This window comes from Osmia lignaria, chromosome 6, assembly GCF_051020975.1.
Source record: "Osmia lignaria lignaria isolate PbOS001 chromosome 6, iyOsmLign1, whole genome shotgun sequence".
Classification (NCBI taxonomy): Eukaryota; Metazoa; Arthropoda; class Insecta; order Hymenoptera; family Megachilidae; genus Osmia; species Osmia lignaria.
In genome coordinates this window covers 10,620,809-10,633,533 of record NC_135037.1, presented here as the reverse complement: position 1 = coordinate 10,633,533, position 12,725 = coordinate 10,620,809, and the positions used below count along the sequence as shown (strand labels likewise).

At 40.8% G+C, this 12,725-nt stretch overlaps 2 protein-coding genes across 13 annotated transcripts in view; one reads left to right on the top strand and one right to left on the bottom strand.

Moving 5' to 3' along the window:
* Awh (LIM/homeobox protein arrowhead) overlaps nt 1–12,725 on the top strand; it is a 27,338-nt gene extending 14,613 nt beyond the window's left edge. For 2 of the 10 annotated variants that reach the window (XM_034331879.2, XM_034331882.2), the window contains exons 3-6: nt 2,372–2,589; nt 2,706–2,954; nt 3,170–3,340; nt 3,601–5,129. In XM_034331879.2, the coding sequence (XP_034187770.1) occupies nt 2,372–2,589; nt 2,706–2,954; nt 3,170–3,340; nt 3,601–3,707 (745 nt within the window). In that variant the 3' untranslated portion in view covers nt 3,708–5,129. Of the gene's footprint in view, nt 1–2,371; nt 2,590–2,705; nt 2,955–3,169; nt 3,341–3,600; nt 5,130–9,107; nt 9,822–11,631; nt 11,839–12,324; nt 12,405–12,594 lie in introns of those variants that run through there. The other 8 variants (XR_004582238.2, XR_004582233.2, XR_004582235.2 and 5 more) reach the window with 8 other exon arrangements.
* Nucleotides 5,120–12,596, bottom strand: LOC117607782 (LIM/homeobox protein Awh). 3 transcript variants are annotated; one of them, XM_034331895.2, is made up of 4 exons: nt 12,415–12,596; nt 9,815–10,143; nt 6,177–6,631; nt 5,120–5,885 (listed from the first exon to the last, which is right to left on the bottom strand). In XM_034331895.2, exons 1-4 carry the CDS (start codon nt 12,418–12,420, stop codon nt 5,677–5,679), a joined length of 999 nt encoding a protein of 332 aa, XP_034187786.2. In that variant the 5' UTR covers nt 12,421–12,596; the 3' UTR covers nt 5,120–5,676. The 3 variants fall into 3 exon arrangements, with proteins under 3 accessions (XP_034187786.2, XP_034187785.2, XP_034187787.2); XM_034331894.2 differs by having other exon boundaries at nt 5,677–5,885; nt 6,138–6,631; XM_034331896.2 differs by having other exon boundaries at nt 5,678–5,919.

Genomic DNA, 12,725 nt, shown 5'->3' with positions numbered 1-12,725 from the left:
ACGTTCTCCGAGGATAGAATGTCTTTGAAGAGTCAAAGTTGGTGTATACGCGGGAGGTCCTCAGGAATTCGCCGTGTAACATTTTTGACTGGTACTTTTCGCCTCGTAATGCTGCCTTACGATGACCTGGTCGACAGGATCCATGAACCGTAGACCCGTCGACAAGCGACTTGAAAAAGAAACGAAGCCACTTTTTGGATCTACGCTTCGGACTGCGTGATAAATGATCGAGAAACTATACCGTTGCGGCAAGAATCGAGGACACCATCAATATGATCTAATTAATACCATTGATAGACTGATTAATACTGTTTGAGGTGTTGTTAATCTTTTTAAAATTCAAAAAGAAAATTGAGATAAGAAGCTTCTAGTAGAGACTAATTTTCGTTGTTTTCAAGAACAGGATTTTAATAAAGGAATCCTGTAGTCCGTCGCTTAACATTCAAATCCCTTCCTAGAGATTTATGTGGGCGAGAAAACTCTTGCAACCATCGTGGATTAATACTTTGCTAAGAGACAATAGGATTAAGATGCACTCGTTTTCTGACCGTCGCCAACGCATTTTTGTTACCATTTTTGCTACCAAACATCTAGAAATATATCCTAAAATACGTATGCAAGATGTTTCATACGAAACAATTAGCTCCATTAGTACGTAGCGTAGGTTGGAAGTAAATGGTGCAAATATGTCTGGACCGTGCAAGGAATGCCCTCTTAATCCTGAAACGCAAGGAAACAGCTAGTATTGCTAGTCGTGGATCTAGGCGTCTGATACTTTCAGTGGTATGGGGTGGTGGGGCCACCAGGGTAGTCGCGTGGCCCCATAAGATATCTTCCCGATGGACGTAGAGGGACGAAGGGGTTTGCAAACACAGCCTGTATAAACAGCTAGGTGGATCGTTGCCGTAGGAACCGGACGAGGAATCGGGATGCACTTTCCGTGTTCATGAATATGATAATGGGCTAATGGCCACTAGTCGTTGTTTAATTACCGGTCGCAGCAGCACACAACCGACCACACCGGACCCAGCCGTGAAGTCACACACCGTCGTGCTTCTGCTTGTCGTTTAGCAACCGATCCTCCTCCTGGTCGCTCCTTAGGATTCTCTCTCTGTGCAACCATAACACCCACCGTTCGTCGAGCCATTCATCTGGCAGAGCGTGCATGTGTCGTGTAGCATGCTCGTGTCTTGCCGTTACACGGCTACCGTTTACAACAGCCTAGCTCCCAGCTTTTTCACCCAACACTACCTCTGACTTACCTTAAGACTGATTTCGATTAGACTTTGTTCGAAAATGAGAAAGGATTTAGAAGATTTCGTTTCTAACGATTCGATGACAAATAACCGATTTGAATTTGCTGCCATTTCTTCCACTTGTTATTAGTGATAAGTGTTTTGGTTAAAAATCAGTTCGAATATATTAAAAAAGTAGGTAATTGTAAATTTTATTCGCACTCTAAAAGTCTGAAATCTTTTGAAATATCACTAATTCTTGAAAATCAAGAACCTCCTTTCCCCTCTTCCTTATCTCGCAATGTCAGTCGGTTTCTCCTTTTGCTCCTTTTATCCCAGTGTCCTCTTCGCTGGCGCACTGGCTGCGTGAGTTTACATACACGCGAACACACTGCTCGGCTCGCGCTTCGAGGTCCAGGACTCATTTATTTGTCAGAAGAAGGACTGGTACAGGCTGGCTGGTTCTAGGTAAACGTTCGTTCGTGCACGACGCGTTATCTAAGAGCGTGGCGAACCACTCTCTCATGAGAAGTACCAACTATTTCTTCGAGTACTCTTTGTGAAATCAAAATGGTAACATTTATTACGATCCCTTGTGCGATCCCAAAATTAGATTCTAAGTAAAGATGTCCATCTGGCGAATGGTAATGTCTTCGATCGGCAATCTAACTTCTTCCTTAACCGTGAATCATCGTGACATCAACGAATTAATATCTCAGCCTCGTAAGCCTATTGATCGTCGAAGAAATCCGCGAGGAGTTGCGTTTTTCTCCAGGGGCGAGGCTTATCGACACCTAAATGCGTGTACCAGCGTTGAATGCTTTTTACCGGTCGCTGCGGATGCATTTGTTAGATGAGAGGATGCCGTGGAGACTAAATCCTTCTGCGGGCTTCCTCCGTTGAATTTATTGGCGCCATTGCAGCAGGTGGTCACGCGTGTTGCGTGCTTGAGAATTCTTTACGATCGCCGCGGATTTCCCGGCATGCCAAGCCGTCGTTAATCATCAAGATTACGGATGGAAAAACCGTGCAGTTTTATCGATACGAACATCTATTGATACGGTTAACCCTTTCGCTGCGAATAGGACGATAGCTTGTTAGTTTTTTTTTCTGACATTATTATTTTCTGTTGGCAGAACCTTCGGAGCGAAGTGCGCAAAATGTGGCCGTAGCGTCGGCGCCGGTGATTGGGTCAGAAGGGCCAGGGAGAGGGTTTATCATTTAGCTTGTTTCGCCTGCGACGCCTGTTCGAGACAATTGTCCACGGGCGAGCAATTCGCCCTTCTGGATGCCCGATTGCTGTGCAAAGCTCACTACCTGGACGTCGTCGAAGGCAACAACACCTCCTCCGATGGTGAGACTACTAAATTGCGCGTAATTCCGGGTGGTGGTTTACATTTAAGATTGGAGGGTATATTAGAATCGAGAAGGAAGCGGAGGATAGGGCACCCCTAATTGGCACTTTCGCAGAAGGCGGTGACTCGGAGAGCGGCCACAAAAGCGGTAACAAGGCGAAGAGAGTGAGAACCACCTTCACCGAGGAACAACTATCGGTTCTTCAGGCGAATTTTCAACTGGACAGCAATCCGGATGGTCAAGATCTCGAGAGGATAGCACATGTTACCGGACTCAGCAAAAGAGTTACGCAGGTTTGGTTCCAGAATTCTAGGGCAAGGCAGAAGAAGCATCTGCACACGGGCAAAACGAAAGGGCAACATGGTACTTCTTGCCTTTGTTTCTTTTAATAATTTTATATCGCATAATATCTACATTCAACTTTCATTTTACTAGTCAAAATAAAAATATTCGAAAGTGCGTTTCAAATCGCCCGCGCTTTCCTTTATCTTGGATTCGCCGAGACAATCGACCAATTAGAACGCTGAAAGTTTACCTATAGCAGTATGGCGGAAACAAGGAAACGTTTACTGTTATAGTTCATCAATCACCTCCGAATTCGACAACGTCCACGGGCGATTTCGGTCGGCACATCAATTTACATTTGACCTATTCTTTCCAACATCAACAACAACACCATCATACCCAGCAACAGCCGCAACTGAGTCCGGTGTGCAAAAGTCCCACGCCTTCCATTTATCATAACCATGGTAAGAATCTTTCAAATCAATCATTGCGATGTTATTTATTAATTTAACAATAAATCAGGATTTCGAAGAGTCTTAGGGTTCCTCCGATAAAATTGGATTATTTATTTTATATTATTTATTATTATATTAATATTCTATAGAGGTTAAGTCTTGACTCTTGAGTCTTAAGTTAATGATACTTAACGGAGTTGGAGTTCTTGCAAATATCTTAAATATGAAAAATTACGAAAAAAGAGAAACCAAAGTTTTGCTTTGAAAAGGTCTACTCTCTATCGCAACTCCGTCAACTCTGTCTTCAGGCTCGGAACAATCAATGGACGAACTGTCGCAAGATTCGATGATGTTGTCGATGCCGAACGAGGTTTAATCGTCGTTACTGGATTAGCTGTATTGTAAATACTCATCATCTTAGCGTTAAGGTTTTTATTTTTGGGTTTCATGAATCTTTCTCGGTGAACGCGTTTTATTCCACGGTGACAGAACTCACGTTAGAACCGTCCCGTTTATGATTAATATAAAACGCATAGAGTATGTACAAAGTTGATAGTTTCCGTCGGTTTAAGTATCTTTAAGTTAAGTATAGCGTTTGTGAAACGTTCAGCGGATACGTACTTGACGAGATAAGTATTTATTTGATAGATTGACCCGTTTCTATGAACGTAAAAATCCGATGGTTTACAAATCCGCCCAACATGTTAATTAACATTTCCAGCAGAACTTAGAGACAGCAAATTTCAAGACTGGTTGACAGTACAGCTTTATCTTGCGCTTGATGTTAAGCTTATTATGAATGAGTGAGTACATTTAACATTCCATGTTACGCATGAAGAAATACGCGTGCACCGGAAGTGAGTTGCAAATCCTTTTTTACTCGATTTTTTTAATAATCGATCGACGGAGATCGATTCGTTGTTTTGACTCGATTGAAATTATCCCTTTCTAAGAATTAATTTTTGAGGTTAGCAAATAAATTCTTGAATTATTTATTGAAATTTCATGAGTGAAGACCACTCGAATGTTTTGTGCTAAATTTTTTAATTTTTTACGATAGGATTTAAAAATTTTAGTAAATTTAATTGGAAAGGGTTAATGGAGACCGACATTGTATAAAATGCAAGCAGACGTCTTTCGTGGTGGTAATGAAGCGATAAATATAATTTTCGCTTCCAAAATATTCCACTTTCATTAATTTTGCGAAATATCCTGATGTAATCAGTTTCGAATAAGATTAGCGCGGTGACGTAATAACATATGGAGGCTGCCATATTGTTTCAATAAAATTTTAGCTCTCTGATTGGTTAATTTCGAAACAAAAGAAAGCACGTGCAATTTGAATTGCAATTTCAAATATTTTAAATTTTCTGAAACGCTGATCAAATTAGCCAATCGAAAAATTAATATTTTACCTAAAAATAAATAATATGGCCGCTCGATAAATTCTTACGTCCGTGGATTACGAAGAACATCCAAAAGCAATGTTCCGAATGAAAGTATCTTTTACAGTATTTAGATAATTGTGTAATCGTGAAAGGATCATTATTTAATATACATGTACTGTGATGTAAATATTGTAAACTAAGTATATATATATATATATATATATATATACAATATAAAATATGTTGCACATAACTTACAACTTTTTTTAATATTCTTACCTTTTTTTAAAAGTTGATTTTATTAAATTCCTATTAAAAATATAATTTTATTATTTATATTGATGTGAGTTATGGGTTGAACAATGAAAAATGATACGATTTAACAGTAAAAGACATTTTTATTAATAACAGTACGGTTTACAGTATTGCGGAAGTGGGTGTACAATACAAGGGCGATATCAAATACTCATGCACGATTTCCTTATAATTTATATACAAAAGCTACAGGATATGTCTATGTACAATTTCATTTGAAAATTAAAATCTACTATAAGAAACAGATGGTTTAGAATCTATGGTGATCTGTTTATAAATGTTTTGGAAAATGTACAGATTCCTTTTTGATCTGATTGCACTTTAACGTGGAAATCAAGTTGAGATATAAACTACAAGCTATTACAATGAAAACGGAATAAATAAAACACCACGGAATTTATCCTATTTATATTATCACCTTTGCTTCTCGCTCCATTTTCGAAACAGTCCTTTTTGGTATATACAGAAAAACAGAGAACCATTCGAAATACCAGGTTTCTTTATCCCAGAATCCAAGGAGGGTTTCAAGTAATAAAATAAATTGTAAATAAATTGAATTTTATCCCTCCTTGAGAACTTAGGATCTCACAGCGTGTTGGAGTTTTTTTTTTTAACGATGATATTTGTAATTTTCAAATAAAATTACCCCGTTTGATGACAGAACTGGGTCTGAAGGTGATTCGGCGTGGTGGGGGTTAAGGGCGTTAAGGGGGTGAGCGGTGTCAATGGACTCCCAGGACTTTCGCTTCCTGCGCTACCACCCTGATATCCACCCAAATAGGCGCCCACCATGTTCACTCCAGAGGGATAAAACTCTCCTGGATGATGCTGCATCGGTGGCGAATGGTGCACTGGGCATGGAATTAAATCTTCTTAATGATATATCTACGGGGATATTATTCAAAGTGTGAAATATGGAAGAGGTGCAACGTAGATATCTTTATATGGAAATTTAAGAAAATTTTAAGCACTAAAAGAAATTCAAATATGCTGATCAATGAAAGGGACATAAGACGTATTTTTATGGAATTCCCAAGATTTCAAAATTAAGAAATTCCAAATAATTATAAATATTTATAAAATTTTCTATTAATTGGACTTACGAATATTGAATTTCAACCAATGAATGTTCATACACTCACTCTGCGTCTTAATCTTTCCGCTATGTTTCTTCTGCCTGGCCCTCGAGTTCTGAAACCAGACTTGGGTGACCCTTTTGCTGAGGCCCGTGACATGAGCTATCCTCTCGAGGTCCTGTCCGTCGGGGTTACTATCCAACTGAAAGTTAGCTTGTAAAACGGACAGTTGTTCCTCGGTAAAGGTCGTCCTGACCCTCTTCGTCTTGCTGCCCTTGCCACCGTGCTCGGAGTCACAGTCCTCCGAAGACGAGGTATTATTTCCCTCCACCACGTCCAGATAATGAGCCTTGCACAGCAACCGTGCATCCAGAAGGGCGAATTGTTCGCCTGTGGACAATTGTCTGGAACAGGCGTCACAGGCGAAGCAGGCCAAATGATAAACCCTCTCTCGGGCTCTTCTGACCCAGTCACCGGCGCCCACGCTGCGGCCACACTTCGCACACTTGGCGCCAAAGGTTCTGGAAGGTCGAAAATAAGGAAACTTGAAACAGAAGGATGCTATTTTAGATTCATTGAGGACCTCCGTGCACGCGAGGGAATCCACTGGACCTGTCCTCATTAACATACTACTCCGCCGCTCGATGTCCTTTCGACCACTTCGGGGGCGCGAACCACCGGAATCGGCTTCTCGCGATTCGCCCAACAGATTACGTCCAGATTATCTCGACGTCTCTGTCCCGTTCCCCCCTGGCCAACAAATGACTCGTGGCCTTTGATTTCATACCGACCGGGGAAGAATTAAACGCGCCTTAATTTCTTAAAATTTGTGAATCACCGACAGGTCCAAATACCAACTCCTACAATCTAGCCTCCAAATAACAAGGAGGACTATTTGTAACTGAAAGTCAGAGAGGAGAAAAAGAATAAACGTTTCGAGGGTTTGGTTATTGTATGGAAAAATATGGTAAGCCACGGAAGGATTAGTTGGCGAGGAGTTGCATCGTCATCGGCGTCGCATCGGATATTTTCGGGCACGCCTAGGAGCATGTTGCTCGTGTTACTCTTCAAGGACTGTTTTGCACGAAACGGAAGCTCGGATACTCCTAGAAAATTGGTACAGTTGAAAAAAGGACGAAGAGGAAGGTAACAGGGTCCGTGGAGGTGTCATTAGCATAAATAGTAGCGCCACCCTTTCCTCTTCTGCCGCGTTTACATCGTATAACCGAGAAAAGAGAAGGGTAGACGGTATAACAAGCAGCGGAGAACTGGTTGGTATTGGGTGTCTATAAATCTTCAGGGCCGTACATCGGCTACCAATCGACCCCGCCCTAATTTATTCATTTGTTCTTCCACATAGGCGGGCCCTATAAGTCAAGCAGGGATTAAGTTGGCTGGTATCCGACCTCTGCACCATCCGACTACCATAAAGTCTCTTCGACGTCTCGGCTGCGTTCGAGATCGCGATCTCAGATACCGATAGAAAGTTCGATGAAAATCGAAGAAAATATCCACCTCCCTGGGGAATGCAGATTACCCCGCCAAGTTCAAAGTATTTTTCGCATTTAAGTGCCATTAAGACGGGGAAGATAAAGCGGCGACCGGATTCGAACCACATCGCGAGGTTCGGCCACACTGAATTAAGAGAACCGGAATTTCGGACCTCGGCTCGGACTAATAGAGCGATTTCTGCTCTTTTTCTGACCGTAGGAGGACAGTGTCGGTGAATATTTATTAATTTAAAAGGCACCCGAGTGAAAAGCACCGACCTACGAGGCTGCCTTACGAGGCGAATTCCTTAGAACACTGGCTGCCTTTACTGGTGACTCGGCACCTGTGTTTTCTTCTCCACACTAATTTTACGCTACGCTGGTGGACAAAATTATGAAACACCCCGTTCGACCTTTAACGAGACAAGGGGTGGAGTATTTAAATCGAAACACCTGAGTATCTCCATTATGCATGATTTTATTTCAAAAAATACTCGGAATAAAGTTAGAGTATTTTAACCCTTGAACAGCGGAGTCTGGGTCAATTGTATAAACATATCAGGTGTTGATATGATGCTAAAAATAATTTTTCCTCAAAATTATTTTCTAATGAGATTTCAAGATCATCTATATTTTTTCAAATGGTATTATACACATATCAATTCTTTAAAATATTCCGAGTCAAAAAATATTAAGGTACAATATGAAAAAAAAAAATGAACAGTTAATTTTTGTTATATTGTACCGTGTCACAGAATTGATCTATTCGTTTAACAAGCTTTAGACCCAAGGCGATTGAAAAAGCAGAAACGCTCGAAACGTGTTCTCCCCTTTCCCCTCGAGGGTTCTGTAACCGCGAGAAAAAGTCAGTTGAGATGTCCTTTATTCGTGCATCGGGCCAGCTTCAACGTCACAACGTGACTCGCAGCTCACGCGTGAGCATGCATGGTACACGTATGCCCGTTGACGTGAATAGCCGACTGTACGTGAGGTCCAAAGAAGAAGAAGAAGGTGTAGGAGGGTAGAGGGGACTGAACCGAGAAGACTACATCGGAAGACATTAATCACCCACTGGCGAATCTCTAACACGAAGCCTGTACGTCGATTACGCGTGTACAGATATCTGTTCATCTCAAGGAATATCCGCCACGTGACTCGAAAGCGGAATCCTCTTTCAGTTGGAATTGTTTTTAAGAATTTAGCAAGCTGCTGTCAAGAAACTTTTATATTTCAAATGGAAATATTAACGCTTACGCTGTTACACGATTTGAAGCGTATAGTTGGTTACTAAAAGGTCGGTCCCGCGATATCGCGTGCTTCAACGTCAACTTTGCTTATTGATTTTCGTATGGCATCGATTGGTATTAGGGTAAGCAAGCCAGTAGATGCTTGTGTAAAATAATCTTTTCTTTAAATTTATACATTTTTACCTACAAATCCTACAATAAGGTAATGGTGAATGTAATGATTTCTAGTAACTTTTAAGGACATTTGTTGTTTGCCGTAGGAGGAGCATTTTAGCGAAGTCACGAGGTTATAATCCAGATCGATCCCGAGGGAGCTGTTCGTAGAATCTTTTCAAAGTGACTGCTCGACAGGGTGTCCGAAGATATCAGTTATGCTAGTGTCAGCATACTCCGCGAGAACTGTCCCGTAAGTCGAATAAATGATCGCCCTTTCCAGGAGCTCCTGCGGTAGTAGTCGAGATACGTCCTCTTAAGCTCGGCTTTACTCACCGGTTACATACCAGTGGGGTGTCTCAGAATATTATTGAACTCATCGATAATCCCTCGTGTTGCTTTTAGATTATCGAGACAACTGTCGTGTCCGATCGTCTAGTACCATTATTTCTATCACTGTTAAAGAAACATAACTTCAAAGAGAAATTCTATTACTACCATTACTAAGAACAAAAATATGGAAGAATTTTTTTTCATTTGAGGTTTTGTTTTTGAAAAAATCGACTTTACGGTAACGTTAGGACGCTCTAAATTAAAATTTCCCTAGGATTTCCCTAGACTCTACAGAAACTGAAGAAAAATGGCGGAACAGAAGGCTACATTGCACCATAATGTATGTACAGAAAGAATAATAATTCGAAACAAGTATATCAGACTCCCTGATTGGTCTCGTTCAACGAATAAATATGTGTGTCGAGGATTGAACCTTGGCACGGGGGAACCGACCTTGGAAATAGAAATCACTTGTACTTACAAGGCGTAGTCGTGCCTGCAGTAAAGTCGCATCCCCCGAAGGAAACAGGAGTGCTGATCGTGCAAGGGTCTCGCACAGGCGCAACACTTGAGGCACCTGGAATGCCAGGTACGACCCCCTACACAGAGGACAGTGCGTTCACGAACGCTTTCCCCGCAACCACCGCAATCCATTTCCATTCCATCGTGAGCATCGTTGCTGCCGATGGTTGTACCAATCTTCTTGTTATTCGTCACGTTATTATTATTGTTAGTAGTAGTGTTATTATTGTTGTTGTTGTTTGGACAGAGGATACTGTCAGGGCACTCTGGATCCGTTTCCACCTCAGTCTGCAACAAAATCGCGGTCATTTTATATAAATTACTTACATTATTTTGAAAAATAATTCTGATTATTGTAACAATGTCAACGTCCAATCGTGATAGACGTGAAAATGAAAAATTATCAGTCGATTATCTATCATCAACCACGATTAATTCCTCTTAATTAATTGATGATCCAACGACACGATGCAGATGATGATCTTTTTTTTTTCTCCAACCACGACTGTGTCCAGAGGGGAGAGAAAGTCATTGTCAGTGCGTCCAGATAAACCCGAAGATAATGTGTATCTGATCTGTATGCAACTTTTTCTTATCTCCGTCTCGGTACACGTGCTCTAACGCACACCTGTACACCACACACGCGAGCATAGCCAGTTTCGAGCCGATAATATTAATTGGTACACGAGTAAAGCACAAAGGTTATTCTTTGCCGCACCATCCGGTCATCGGGAGCAATATTTTTCAGACTCGAAGAATATCGAAGTTTCTTTGTCTACCGTCGATATTTTGATATGCAAATAAGAACGATAATTAATAAAATGGCATCGAAAGGTTTGCAATCATAAATTTCATCCCCAATCGACGAATTTACATACGAATCGATGGAATATGCAAGAAAAGAGAGATCCGTTGCACAACCGACACATCAAGAAAGACAACATCGACGACAGCCAATTTCGTAGACGTTACGGTCCCTGTTTCGTTCCGTCTTCATCTTCTCTCCTTATCGCGCCTCCTTCCGTCGGCCGGTAATCATTTCACCTTTAACTGGACGGTCATTGATTTATGATCTGCCGAAGGCAAACTTAAACTTCCCACCTGTGATTTATACCTTCTGGCATTTCGATCTTCCCTCGGAAAGCGAGCCACTCGATTAATACCGTGGATGGGTACATTGTGGCCGTTCCTTCGCTCGATACCAATGGAAGATCGTCTGGTCAAGCGTGACCAATAATGCTCCATCAAAATTAATTCGAATACCACTCAGAATATTTTATTTTCACGGATGAAATTTGTAAGCATAATTTTAGGCAAAGTTAAATTTATTTAATTTTTGTAATTTTTGTAATTCCAGCGTTGTTTTGTAGATTTAACTTTTGCATCCCTTATGGGTTGCTAAGAATTTTCTATTTTCCTTTAGATACCATACACCATTTAACTTAATTTTATTTAATTTCAGTTTTTCAACCCGTTTGGACCGCTAAGAATAATTTATTTCCCTTCCTGAAATATTACACTTTTCTTTCGCAATCATACAAAATTCTTTCGTTCAAAAACTTGACTACCTAATTTTACTCGACACGTCGTATTTCAAATGATAATATTTGATGATTACTTGCAATTCATCACTTGAATTTAAAATGAGTTATCTGTTTCTCGAATTCGTGAAGGTTTACGTGGAAAGAGCGAAGGAATTTTTCAATCGGTTCGACGGGTTGAAGAATGCAATCAGCGAGTAGTTAAGAAAGAATAATAGGAGTCATTTTTTCTTAGCGAACAGTTGGAGGGCGACGGAGATGAGCTGACAAAGTAAGAAATGCACGGGTGAAGAGGTCAAACGGGCTTTACTACCCGACTACCGGATACCGAAGTTCCTCGTACACATCCGATTCGTCACTTCGCTACACCGATGGACGTTTAATGGCACGAGCGACCACCATTCCTGCTGATTTATCGCCCTTATACGTTTCACCAGCCATCGTAAATAATTTTCGTGATATTTCAAAATTATCCTCCACCCTAAAACCGAACTCTTTCTCTAAACTGTTACAAGCGAATATTTTTTAATATTTCACAACCAAAACACCGCGAATTTTAAAATACCATTTTTTTCCTCCAAGCAAACATATCACACCTGTTTACACATTCCGTACGTCCACGAAAGCGTGCTATCTTTGTCAGCAAACAATTGAACGGTTTATCGATGGGTCATTAATGAAGCGTGTAAAATTGTAGACAAAAATAGCACTTTTATTTAATTTCTCACGTTCGATAAATAGAAAGTTATCGGGAACCGTTTGTTAACCTTTGGACGACGGACCATGGAGAGAGCTCCAATTTTAATCGAATTACGTATATCGTATTATTGTTTCCTTAAAAAATATTTTTCCAGTATACGATACGTTTTTATTAAAAAAATTATACATTTAATTTTAAGTTAATACCCTTGTATACGTTCTGTTTCAGTCACCATTGACTCGGGTTCCTCTGTTCAAGGATTAAGAAACACAAAGTTGCTCGACGCTTGTTAATTAAAAACCACCCCGGTACGCTCACCTTCATTTTTCCTCGATCTCGCAATCTTCTGATCACAAACTCTTCATCTTACAAAGAGCGAAAATAAAAAGTAGTCCAAACAGACACACGTGCGCGAAAGCGTCCTCGTCTGCAAGAACTGTTCTTCACAACAACACTTGGTTAAGAAACATCGCAAAACTCATAACTCATAATTTCCAGGAGCAGATTAAAAAAAAAAAAGAGCGTAGGCGATCGGAAAACACCCTGTTCGGATCCGTGGCCCGGGGAAGACTGGCATCCTCGATTCTGCCCCTACCACGCGGCTGCAATCGTCGACTGGGATCACTCAC